This window comes from Rhinoderma darwinii, chromosome 4 (assembly GCF_050947455.1).
Source record: "Rhinoderma darwinii isolate aRhiDar2 chromosome 4, aRhiDar2.hap1, whole genome shotgun sequence".
NCBI lineage: Eukaryota > Metazoa > Chordata > Amphibia > Anura > Rhinodermatidae > Rhinoderma > Rhinoderma darwinii.
The window spans coordinates 398312363-398324653 of record NC_134690.1 but is presented as its reverse complement, the minus strand read 5'-3'; the positions used below and the strand labels follow the sequence as shown (position 1 = coordinate 398324653).

At 45.7% G+C, this 12291-nt stretch overlaps 1 protein-coding gene across 9 annotated transcripts in view; it reads left to right on the top strand.

Moving 5' to 3' along the window:
• CDC42BPA (CDC42 binding protein kinase alpha) overlaps positions 1–11583 on the top strand; it is a 177600-nt gene extending 166017 nt beyond the window's left edge. For 2 of the 9 annotated variants that reach the window (XM_075863428.1, XM_075863427.1), the window contains 7 exons: positions 863–947; positions 1407–1530; positions 4153–4270; positions 5970–6155; positions 8183–8300; positions 8808–8962; positions 9439–11582. In XM_075863428.1, coding sequence (XP_075719543.1) covers positions 863–947; positions 1407–1530; positions 4153–4270; positions 5970–6155; positions 8183–8300; positions 8808–8962; positions 9439–9570 — 918 coding nt within the window. In that variant the 3' untranslated portion in view covers positions 9571–11582. Of the gene's footprint in view, positions 1–862; positions 948–1406; positions 1531–4152; positions 4271–5969; positions 6156–8182; positions 8301–8807; positions 8963–9438 lie in introns of those variants that run through there. The other 7 variants (XM_075863431.1, XM_075863429.1, XM_075863426.1 and 4 more) reach the window with 6 other exon arrangements.
• Positions 11584–12291: the final 708 nt, after the last annotated feature.

The window sequence follows — 12291 nt, the reverse complement described above, 5'->3', positions numbered from 1 at the left end:
GCACGACGCAATCTAAGGGGGGGGGGCGTGGATTGTCATGGCACCCTGATGCCTAATGGAGGCCCCCAGGTCTACAGTCTTAGTGGGACTAAATAAAAAATAAATGTTTACACATTTTTTTAAAAGGAAAAAACAAAACAAATGAATAAAAAGTGATTAAAAAGATATATGTTCCCCAAAAATATATCCCTGAAATTGTATCTCATCCCACAAAAAACAAACCCTCACTCCGATCCATCGAAGAAAAAAAAAAGTTATGACTCTCAGGAGGCGGCAAAACAGAAACAAAGGATTATTTTTTTTCTTTTAAAAAGTGTTTTCATTGTGTCAAATTAGTAAAACATAAAAAGAAATAAAAAATATATACAAATTTGGTATCGCTGTAATCGCACTGACCTACAGAGTAAAGTGACGATGCAATTAATACCGCACGTTGAGCGCCATGAGAACGAAACGGAAAAAAAAACTATGACACACGGAAAAAAAAATCTATCAAAATTCATGGTGCCTCTAAAATATACAAAGAACTTTTTGACATGTCAGAAGATTCGATCAGTGAGGGTCCGAGCGCTGTGACCCCCACCGATCACTCAAACGAAGCGGCAGAACCGCTTGAGTGACGCTGTGCTGCTTCATTTCTGATCGCCGTTCCTCGGAGCGGTGTACAGGGTTAGTAGAGAGTCCATACACCGCTCACAGCGCTCCTGTAACTTCGTTTTAGCGATCGGGGGGGGGGGGGTCTCCGTGCTCGGACCCCCTCCGATCAAAACTTCTGACATGTTTGTTACCCTTTAACAAACCATTCTCCCCGCCTCTCTATGTGATATTTCCACACTGAACCTCTTCCCATCCCCCCCCTCAGGTGCGTCCCCTGAATGCAGAAGGTTCCCTCAATCTCCTGGGATTGGAAACAATACGACTTATATATTTCAAGAATAAAATGGCCGGTAAGTGTTTTATTTATGGACATGATAATAATTAGAGCTTAGGATATAAAATGTGCTTCTTACTTCTTAGGGCCAGTTCGCACAGAGTTTTTTTTTGACGCCGCAAAACGCACCAAAAAATGGCCGAAAATGCCTCCCATTGATTTGAAAGAAGCGACATGCCCTATCTTCGGGTGTTTACGCCTCTGACCTCCCATTGACATCAATGGGAGGCAGAGAAAGCGCGTTTCGCTGCGTTTTATGCCCGCGGCACTCAATTTTAAGGCACATTTTCCTCCTGCAAAAAACTCTGTGCGAACCCGGCCTTACTGATAAATTCTGCCGGGATATATAAAACAATGGGGCCAGGAGGTAATGGGGAAAACCATTTGTGCCCACTTCCAGCTTAACACTTCATTCCGGGCAGAAGAGTCGATGCGATTCATGTCACCTCTGACTTTATTTGACTTCGTTTTTTAGAAGGGGACGAGCTGGTTGTTCCCGAGACGTCAGACAATAGTCGGAAGCAAATGGTGAGAAATATCAACAACAAACGGAGGTACTCCTTCCGCGTGCCGGAGGAGGAGAGGATGCAGCAGAGGAGGTAGGAAACCCCTTAAAGTGCAAATGTCACCTCTCTGGGTTTTTTTTGCAACCATTTTTTCTTAATTCAAACAATAGATGAACGATCCAGCACCAGTCAATTAAAAGGCAAAATCTTTATTCTGACAAAAAGCGGGCGATCTCCAGCGAGTGGTCATGGAAAACAGTTTTTATTGGCCCAGTGCTTCTAAAACTAAAAATGAAGCACATCTTGAAAATAGCCTTGATTAAAAATGTCCTACCGTTTTGTGTATGCAGCTCTTATGCATATCTTTGTGTCTCCATGGTTCCGGACTACTAACAAACCCTGTGTGGTCTGATCCTGCAGTCATGTGTTATTTCACTCCTTCTCCCCCTCTACTTGCTCCCACCCCATGTATTCAGGGTTGCAATAATATTTATTGTATGCGTTGTCACACAGTTATCAGTATAGCCACCATTACATCTTGTATTATACTCCGGAGCTGCCATCACTATTCTGCTGGTGGAGTCACTGTGTACATACATTACATTACTTATCCTGTACTGATCCTGAGTTACATCCTGTATTATACTCCAGAGCTGCACTCACTATTCTGCTGGTAGAATCACTGTGTACATACATTACATTACTTATCCTGTACTGATCCTGAGTTATATCCTGTATTATACTCCAGAGCTGCACTCACTATTCTGCTGGTGGAGTCACTGTGTACATACATTACATTACTTATCCTGTACTGATCCTGAGTTACATCCTGTATTATACTCCGGAGCTGCCATCACTATTCTGCTGGTGGAGTCACTGTGTACATACATTACATTACTTATCCTGTACTGATCCTGAGTTACATCCTGTATTATACTCCAGAGCTGCACTCACTATTCTGCTGGTAGAATCACTGTGTACATACATTACATTACTTATCCTGTACTGATCCTGAGTTATATCCTGTATTATACTCCAGAGCTGCACTCACTATTCTGCTGGTGGAGTCACTGTGTACATACATTACATTACTTATCCTGTACTAATCCTGAGTTACATCCTGTATGATACTCCAGAGCTGCACTCACTATTCTGCTGGTGGAGTCACTGTGTACATACATTACATTACTTATCCTGTACTGATCCTGAGTTACAACCTGTATTATACTCCAGAGCTGCACTCACTATTCTGCTGGTGAAGACACTGTGTACATACATTACATTACTTATCTTCTACTGATCCGGAGTTACATCCTGTATTATACTCCAGAGCTGCACTCACTATTCTGCTGGAGTCACTGTGTACATACATTACATTACTTATCCTGTACTGATCCTGAGTTACATCCTGTATTATTCTCCAGAGCTGCACTCACTATTCTGCTGGTGGAGTGACTGTGTACATACATTACATTACTTATCCTGTACTGATCCTGAGTTACATCCTGTATTATTCTCCAGAGCTGCACTCACTATTCTGCTGGTGGAGTCACTATGTACATACATTACATTACTTATCCTGTACTGATCCTGAGTTATATCCTGTATTATACTCCAGAGCTGCACTCACTATTCTGCTAGTGGAGTCACTGTGTACATACATTACATTACTTATCCTGTACTGATCCTGAGTTACATCCTGTATTATACTCCAGAGCAGCACTCACTATTCTGCTGGTGGAGTGACTGTGTACATACATTACATTACTTATCCTGTACTGATCCTGAGTTACATCCTGTATTATACTCCAGAGCTGCACTCACTATTCTGCTAGTGGAGTCACTGTGTACATACATTACATTACTTATCCTGTACTGATCCTGAGTTACATCCTGTATTATACTCCAGAGCAGCACTCACTATTCTGCTGGTGGAGTGACTGTGTACATACATTAAATTACTTATCCTGTACTGATCCTGAGTTACATCCTGTATTATACTCCAGAGCTGCACTTACTATTCTGCTGGTGGAGTCACTGTGTACATACATTACATTACTTATCCTGTACTGATCCTGAGTTACATACTGTACTATTCTCCAGAGCTGCACTCACTATTTTGCTGGTGGAGTCACTGTGTACATACATTACTTATCCTGTACTGATCCTGAGTTACATCCTGTATTATACTCCAGAGCTGCACTCACTATTCTGCTGGTGCAGTCACTGTGCACATACATTACATTACTTACCCTGTACTAATCCTGAGTTACATCCTGTATTATACTCCAGAGCTGCACTCACTATTCTGCAAGTTTTCAGGGCTGAAATCTCCCAGCATTCCCTGCTTGTTCAGTGTCTGCATTGAGCTTGGTCTGGTGATTTGAATTTTGGAAAGTGTCATTTTTACACCAGGCACTGTACAGTAATCTTATGTAGAACAAAATTACTGCCCCTGGATTATAGAAGCTCAGCTAAGATGTTGGAGTTTCTGCCAACAAGCTTGTTTACTGTTTCCTATAGCAATGCAGCAGAACTGTGAATGCAGCTCTGAGGTATAAAAAAGGCTGTAAAACTGCTGATGATTTATTAGATTATTTATATTCATACTAAATATAACTTATAATATGCTGCTCGCAGGTGGACATACCCTACACCCTGTTCCCCTTCACTGTCAGCCGCGCGGTGTCTTCACTGAACGTTTCTATCTTACAGGGAGATGTTACGAGACCCAGAAATGAGAAACAAACTCATTTCCAACCCGACAAACTTCAACCACATAGCACACATGGGGCCCGGAGACGGTATCCAAATACTGAAAGATTTACCTATGGTGAGAGACAAGCGGCTGCCAGATCAAAACATAGGAGGTGTCTGTGTTGACCAGTGCTGATGACTTCATGAATTGACATTTGATTTCCACCCTGTATAAAACATCTGCAGTAAAATTCCTTTAATCCGGCATCTAATAATCCACTAAATCTGCAAGATAATCTAATATTTTAAGGGTTAACCACTAATTAAGACTTAAAGTGATTGCGGCAGATTTGTTAGTGTCGTCTCCTGGTCTCTCTTCCTGCAGGTTCTCTTATCAGTGAGATTTATATCATTTTTTTCTGTGCTCGTCTGATAATCCGGCACCTGTCAGGTCCTATTGACGCCCGATTAAAGGAATTTTGCTGTACTAACAACATTTCTGATTTTCTATGTTAGCGTTTATTTTTGGAGCGGGTCCCTGCAGGATCCTACAATGGTCCCTGCAGGATCCTACAATGGTCCCTGCAGAGTCCTACAATGGTCCCTGACATAAAAAGTGCTGATGTGACAAATCTTGCATTATTACGGTTCTATTATATGGCAACTTCTTTGTTATGAGACGGGATCTTTACATCGTATATAAAGATGAAAAAAGACATGTCATCCGGTTCCCCTATATACAAGGTCATAGAAAAGATCGCTATAAGGGTCAGTTCACACGTAGCGTCAATACTACAGTAACATAATACAGTAGCAGCAAAGTGGAGGAGAGAACAAATCTCCCCGCGCTGCGTAAATGATCCGCGGAAAAAACGCTCAGAAATTGATCTGCATTATGGAAATTGTATTTGCGTAATTGCCGCAACAAATAGCAGATGTTGCGTTTTTTTGCGACGGAATCGCAACAATTCTGCCACAAAAAACGCAACTCGGAAATAAAAAAAAAATCTTATACTTACCCAGAATTCTGTGTTTCTTTGTGACGTTTCCTCCCATGTGACCGCTGCAGCCAATCACAGGCTGCAAACATTATTCCAGGGGGACAGGTGGCGGACAGACCCGCAGCCATGGATACCGAAGTATAAAGATTTTTTTTTTTTTTTTTTTTTGCAGGTGCATTTTTCCGCAGCCGACGTTCTGGTTGAAAAACTGCACCAAAATTTGGTGCGGTTTTTCAGCCGGAATTCCCTGCGGCACACAGGGCAGATATGCTGTGTGCTTTAATGCAGCGTATCCGCCCTGTGTGAACACTTCCTAAAGGGTTAAAATAGTGGGTGCTAAAAGTCCTGGGACCAGATTTTGGAGTTATTTACTATCCCTGACATTTAACTAAAAAGGAGATTTGTGGGGAGCGCTGCGAGAAGGACCGTCTGTCAATGAAAAGTTCTGCATCTTTCTAATATACTTTGTGTTTCAATTCCAAGTTCAAGATCTCTGCTTTATGTCAGTAATTGGAACCTTGTTTATATCCAGAGGCTGAAGACCTGTACAGACTTAATACTTTTTACAACTGAGGGTTTGCTACAGTTGTATCCAGCATAGACAATTCTCTGTGAGCGGAACTCCTGGCCGATACGTTTTACCTGCATTGATACATTGTAACAAACGATCAGGACAGGAGAGATTTGTGCTGCTGATCTGCTTGTTGCTGCCACGAGGAGAGATCTGCGTTGTAGCTTTTGTCTAATGGAGCTTCTTCAGAGAACGTTGTTACTGGTGACACTGGAGACGTCCTCTGAGTTGATTGTGTCTTCTTTATTCTGTCTTTTTACTAGTTCAGGTCCCCTAATCCATCCCCCCTCCGCCATCACTCCAGCCTGATCTCCACTCCAAGCAACTTTGAGCACGTGTATCACATGACTGCAAATTCTGCTGAAAACTTTCTGTCCTCCGATCCCGTACACCCTGCCACCTCCTCCTACTCCTCCCCGTCTCTCAGCACTACCCCTGGCTCTCACAGGGTATGCACAGCCGTGCCCCTTCGCTGTACTAACCTGTGTGGTGTGCCTGACTCCATGTCACCGCTTCTTATGACTCCTGATCCTTGCTTTTCAATATTCTACGTTTCTGCTTTGCATAGCTCCATCACATTTCTCCTCACACATCTCCGTCACTGCCCTCACGCCTCCATGTCATCATTTCTAAGGACTCAGTCCCTGCTCCTCGCTCCTCCCAGTCGCTGCTCCTCCCAGTCACTGCTCCTCGCTCCTCCCAGTCCCTGCTCCTCACTCCTCCCAGTTACTGCTCCTCGCTCCTCCAAGTCACTGCTCCTCCCAGTCGCTGCTCCTCGCTCCTCCCAGTCCCTGCTCCTCACTCCTCCCAGTTACTGCTCCTCGCTCCTCCAAGTCACTGCTCCTCCCAGTCACTGCTCCTCCCAGTCGCTGCTCCTCGCTCCTCCCAGTCACTGCTCCTCCCAGTCACTGCTCCTCCCAGTCGCTGCTCCTCGCTCCTCCCAGTCGCTGCTCCTCGCTCCTCCCAGTTACTGATCCTCGCTCCTCCAAGTCACTGCTCCTCGCTCCTCCCAGTCACTGCTCCTCGCTCCTTCCAGTCGCTGCTCCTCGCTCCTCCCAGTCACTGCTCCTCGCCCCTCCTAGTCACTGCTCCTCGCCCCTCCCAGTCACTGCTCCTCGCCCCTCCCAGTCACTGCTCCTCGCCCCTCCCAGTCACTGCTCCTCGCCCCTCCCAGTCACTGCTCCTCGCTCCTTACAGTCACTGCTCCTCCCAGTCACTGCTCCTCGCTCCTTACAGTCACTGCTCCTCGCCCCTCCTAGTCACTGCTCCTCGCCCCTCCCAGTCCCTGCTCCTCGCCCCTCCCAGTCACTGCTCCTCGCCCCTCCCAGTCACTGCTCCTTGCCTCTCCCAGTCACCGCTCCTCGCCCCTCCCAGTCACTGCTCCTCGCCTCTCCCAGTCACCGCTCCTCGCCCCTCCCAGTCCCTGCTCCTCGCCTCTCCCAGTCACTGCTCCTCGCCCCTCCCAGTCACTGCTCCTCGCCTCTCCCAGTCACCGCTCCTCCGTCGCTGCTCCTCGCCCCTCCTAGTCACTGCTCCTTGCCCCTTCCAGTCGCTTCTCCTCCCAGTCACCGCTCCTTCCAGTTGCCGCTCCTTGCCCCTCCCAGTCACTACTTCTCACTCCTCCCAGTCACTGCCCCTCCCAGTCGCCGCTCCTCCCAGTCGCCGCTCCTCGAACATCTTCATCACTGCTTTTCATGCCTCCACCTGATTGCTATGTCGTCCAAAGTAACCCTCCATCTGTACGCCGGCTGTGGGGCTAATGCTTTGTTAGTGTAAAAGTACCTGTGATGCTCCCATTAAAAACGTTTTTCATTCCCATTTTTGTTCTTTTCCCATTGCAGCGCACGTGTAGAATTAAACACTATGGAATTTCAATCCGGTATAAGCCCACGTGTAAACCGAGGCCGGTACTGCTATTATTACCGTGCACCCCGCTTTCTAGGACGCCCCAATCTCTCTCTATACAATTGTGATGAATTCCGTGCAGGTTCTCCCTCCTCATGCAGTAGGGGGCAGCAGCACCCCCTCTCCGCAGGTTCCCCACTTCTGGTGCCTATAGTGAAACCCCACAATGTCCCATCCCCGGGCCTCAGGCTGATCACTGCCATTCCAGCCTCCATTATGCAATAAGTCCAGTTTTAGCCACACAGCTCGGGGGAGGGGGGCTGATATTCCGGGCCGCCATGTTTCACCCTCTGACATAGAAGTCACTGTATAGTTTTTCATCTTCCGTCACGGGAACGTCATGTCATCCCATAATGATCCGATCTGTGCATTGAACCATCGCGTGTCTCCGTGTTCATGTGACGTCTCCGTGTCGGATCTGCCCATAGAGAAGCTTCCGTCTGGATCGTCTTGGCTTCCGCCTTCTGGAGCTTTACCGTCCGCTGCGCTTATAAATATCGTGTTAGATCATCTTCTTTATGAAGTTTACGCTTGTAGAGACATAACAATGTCCCCTCTCTGCCCTGTACAGAACCTCCGGACCCAGGATAGTCGGACGATGTTCAGCGGCTCTGTCAGCATTCCGTCAATCACGAAGTCCCGCGGGGAGCCCGGCCGTTCTATGAGCGCCAGCAGCGGATTAGCTGCACGTAAGTATCAGCGACCGTGCAAGCAACAGACTGCATTCACCTGCGTTGCGTACGGTGGGGCGATCAAATATAGGTGTAGCGTCCCTTTAAGGTCCCCTGTACAATGGCGCCCGTTATGTCGGCCGTATCTTGCCCTAGAAACACTCTAGCTGAGATGACCTTTTATAATACGTCGTATATAGCATGGCTGGGACAGGTTGTTATCCCCCGAAAGTAAACAATAAAGATTCCTATTAAATGGCAGCAAGCAGAGATATTGAAAACTGAGGAATTGATACGCAAAGTATATAGGAAAATTGTGTCACATTTCGTTATACAAAGAATAAGCTTTATTTTCTGAATCTGTAATACGCCTTTAAATACCCCGTGTTCCTTGAAGTTGTTCCATTACTTCACATTGGATTCCGTAGTATGTCGGGGGGGGGGGGCTGTAGAAATGATCCCGGGGGGCAGTAAACATCATATGGAATATACATGGTCATGCTGATAACATCGTTTACATTGCAGGGTCGTCGCAGAACGGCAGCGCTTTACGGCGAGAACTCTCCGGTGGCAGCTACGGAGCAAAGAGACAGCCCATGACATCCCCATCTGACGGCTCGTTGTCTTCTGGAGGACCTGACCAAGGGAGTGACGCACCAGCTCGAGACTATGAACGAGAGGTGAGACCAATAAGTCACCGTCCTCGCTATATATATATATATATACGTTTCTTCATTTACCTTGTCCTGTTCAAATCTTATACTCCAGTCACATCCAGAGCCGCTTTCAAAATTCTGTTAGTTTCTTATTAGCTTTCCGGTTGCCTGACCTCACTGCTACCCACCTCTGCTTCATTGTCTTATACAATTGGCTCTAGTAGTGCATTGTGGGAGATGTAGTGTTTACACCTGGATGTTTGTTAGTCTTATATAGACAAAACACCACATCTCCCACAATGCAGTGACATTAGAGGGGTATCGGTCAGCACTGTGCTGACAGATTCTATGCAGCTCTGGATGTGACTAGAGAGGGGATTCGTTTGTCTTCCCATTAGTCAGAATCCAATGACCAGTCATTTTTGGGGCACCCCCAGTAACAGAATTATCTGTGTGTTGTGTTCAAAGGTTAAACCCGTTCTGTTATTATTGATCCTCAGGATTCAGATTCGCCAAGACATTCAACAGCCTCGAATAGCTCCAACCTAAGCAGCCCCCCGAGCCCGGTGTCACCCCACAAGACCAAGAGCAGTTCCTTAGAGAGCTCGGACCACGTCAGCTGGGACGCATGAACGTTCTCGCCCCTTCCCGCTGCACTCCGCTCCTCCCCCGCCCGGTCCCGTCTTCTACCCAGCTGCTCCGGACTGGTCAGGAACGGCCAACAGGATACTCCATCCGCCATTGCAGCACCGCATTGCCTCCGGCGAGCAGCGCGTCCGCGGACAGACGTGCCACATTATAGGATTGGTCACGTTTCGTGTGGTTTACAAGCGGTTTCTGTGCTACGAAATCCATCGCCACAAATGACGGCAATGAGCTGAAGATGGGGGACACGGAATGAACCATTGTGGAGGCTCAGGGGGAGGGGGGTGAGAAGAAGTCGGGAGGACACGTCCGGTGTGCGACCGCACATTGAATGTCAATCCGCCGCCGTCAGCTCGCGTCATCAATAACGTATTTTACTACAAATCAGAGTTTAATCTAAATAGTACATTGCATATGTATATAGAAGAATGGCGTATTCCGCGGAGAATAGAGGCTTATTTAAAGAGATATTACGTCATTTTAATGATCGATTGTTTGCGTTCATCATTGATATGGGATAAACCAGCTGAACGGAACAGACGGCGTCCCGTACAATCACATAATCTTCACGTTTTGCTTCACACGGACATTACCAGGTTATACTCCTTTTTCCCACTACCGTTGTTTTTACGTCATCAGTGATCTGCGGCCGCCATCTTGTTTTGCATCACCGAGGTGCGGCCATTACTTAAAGGCATCACATCACTGATATTTACCATTCCACATGAATATTTAATTTCTCAGGAAATTATGTTGCTTGCCGCCCTCCCGCCGATACAAGAGACCTCTGACCCGTTACTAATAATGGTTATATTTCGTATATTCAATGATTGTTTACAGTTCACAATGGTTGAACTTTCTGATTATAAAGTCTATATGCATAACTCATTGCATATGGATGAGAGGAAATTTTAATGGAGGCAATACTCCCTTTTGCCAGCAGATGTCACTGTTGCGTTTGAATGGTTAACTATAGGGGAACAGTGGCACCTGCTGGCTGCTAGGTGTAAGTACAAGCTTTGAGAATAACTAGGAAGGTTAAGATTGTTTTAGGTTTTATTAGGAGGAATAGTTACATAATAATAATAATAATAGTGATAAAGCCTTTTCAATGAGGTATCAAGGATTTAAGCTACACGGGTGTTTTTTTGGTTGCGCAGTCTTACTAGTAAGACTGACGGCTATTACGTAGGATGGTATAAAAACGCCGGTGTAGTTTATATTTCAAGGGGGTGGCATAGGTGGAGTTGTCAATTACATGAACATGGCTGAGCATTTTGCTTGGAAGCAGAAAGGAGACTGAGGATTTTATTTAGGCAGCTGATTAATCACTTGTTCCACTATGATTAATAATAAACACACTGAAAAAAAAAAAAAGTAAGTTTTGGATCCATAAATAGAGATCTGGTGGCCATTTTGCCATTTCCAGTAGCCCAGGGAGCCCAACTGAGCTGCTTTAGATGCTGCTTGAAGAATATTCATCTGTAATACTGACTATTGACCACTTGGTGGCGCTTCATGCAACTTTCCTGTGCCTATAATATACCAAAGGGGCATTTGATAGGCCTCGTTCTTGCTGACCGCCCAGTAATATCTCCTGTCTGACCGCAAAAAATTAAATAAAAGATACTGTCAAAATCTGGGACGCAACCAAGATCCTCCCGTAAAACTGCGTATCACATTTAAGAACGTTCGGGCCACGCTCCGCACCCCTTGCATGTAGGTCATTGTATTTTACATCCATCTGCTTTGTTTGTATTTATTTATTTATTATCAGGTTTTTGGTTTTTTTGTCACCGTTCCTCCCACCAAAGTATTCTGACGCCCCTCCCCCTTTCCTGCGTTGTATAAATCCACGTATTGTGCTTTGCGCAGACTCTGCAAAATAATATTATTTTTTTCTTTGTGTTTGTTACAATCGAGATGTCATTTTATCTGTTAATATATTTATAATCACGATGCTGGTATTTTTTGTTTTTACAATTAATGCTATACAAAAAAAAAAAGGTTGAAAAATTAAAAAAAAACAAAAAAAAACCTGATGCCATGTTTTTTTTCATATATAGATTTCTGTCAGTAGCTGCGATAGTAAGGGTATGTGCACACACACTAATTACGTCCGTAATTGACGGACGTATTTCGGCCGCAAGTCCCGGACCGAATACAGTGCAGGGAGCCGGGCTCCTAGCGTCATACTTATGTACGATGCTAGGAGTCCCTGCCTCGCTGCCGGACAACTGTCCCGTAGTATAATCATGTTTACAGTACGGGACAGTTGTCCTGCAGTGAGGCAGGGACTCCTAGCATCGTACATAACTATGATTCTAGAAGCCCGGCTCCCTGCAGTGAGTTCGGTCCGGGACTTGCAGCCGAAATACGTCCGTCAATTACGGACGTAATTAGTGTGTGTGCACATTCCCTAAAGACTTTGGGGGATATTTTTCTGGGTGTGACCCGTAGATGAGAGAAGGTTAAAGATCTGTAACCTTTCATTTTTTTCTTTCCAGTCACATCCAAAACTGCATCTCCTGATAATTCTGTAGTCATAATGAAGCAGTGCATTGTGGGTTAGAACAAGCTAGTCACATGACAGACCGACAACAGTTTAGCGCCACTTCACGGTTTCCGAAGGCAACCAGCAGAATTTTTGACTGGAGAAATAAACAAAACATAACACAAGGGAAATAACGTAAGCCGTGAGCTCCCCC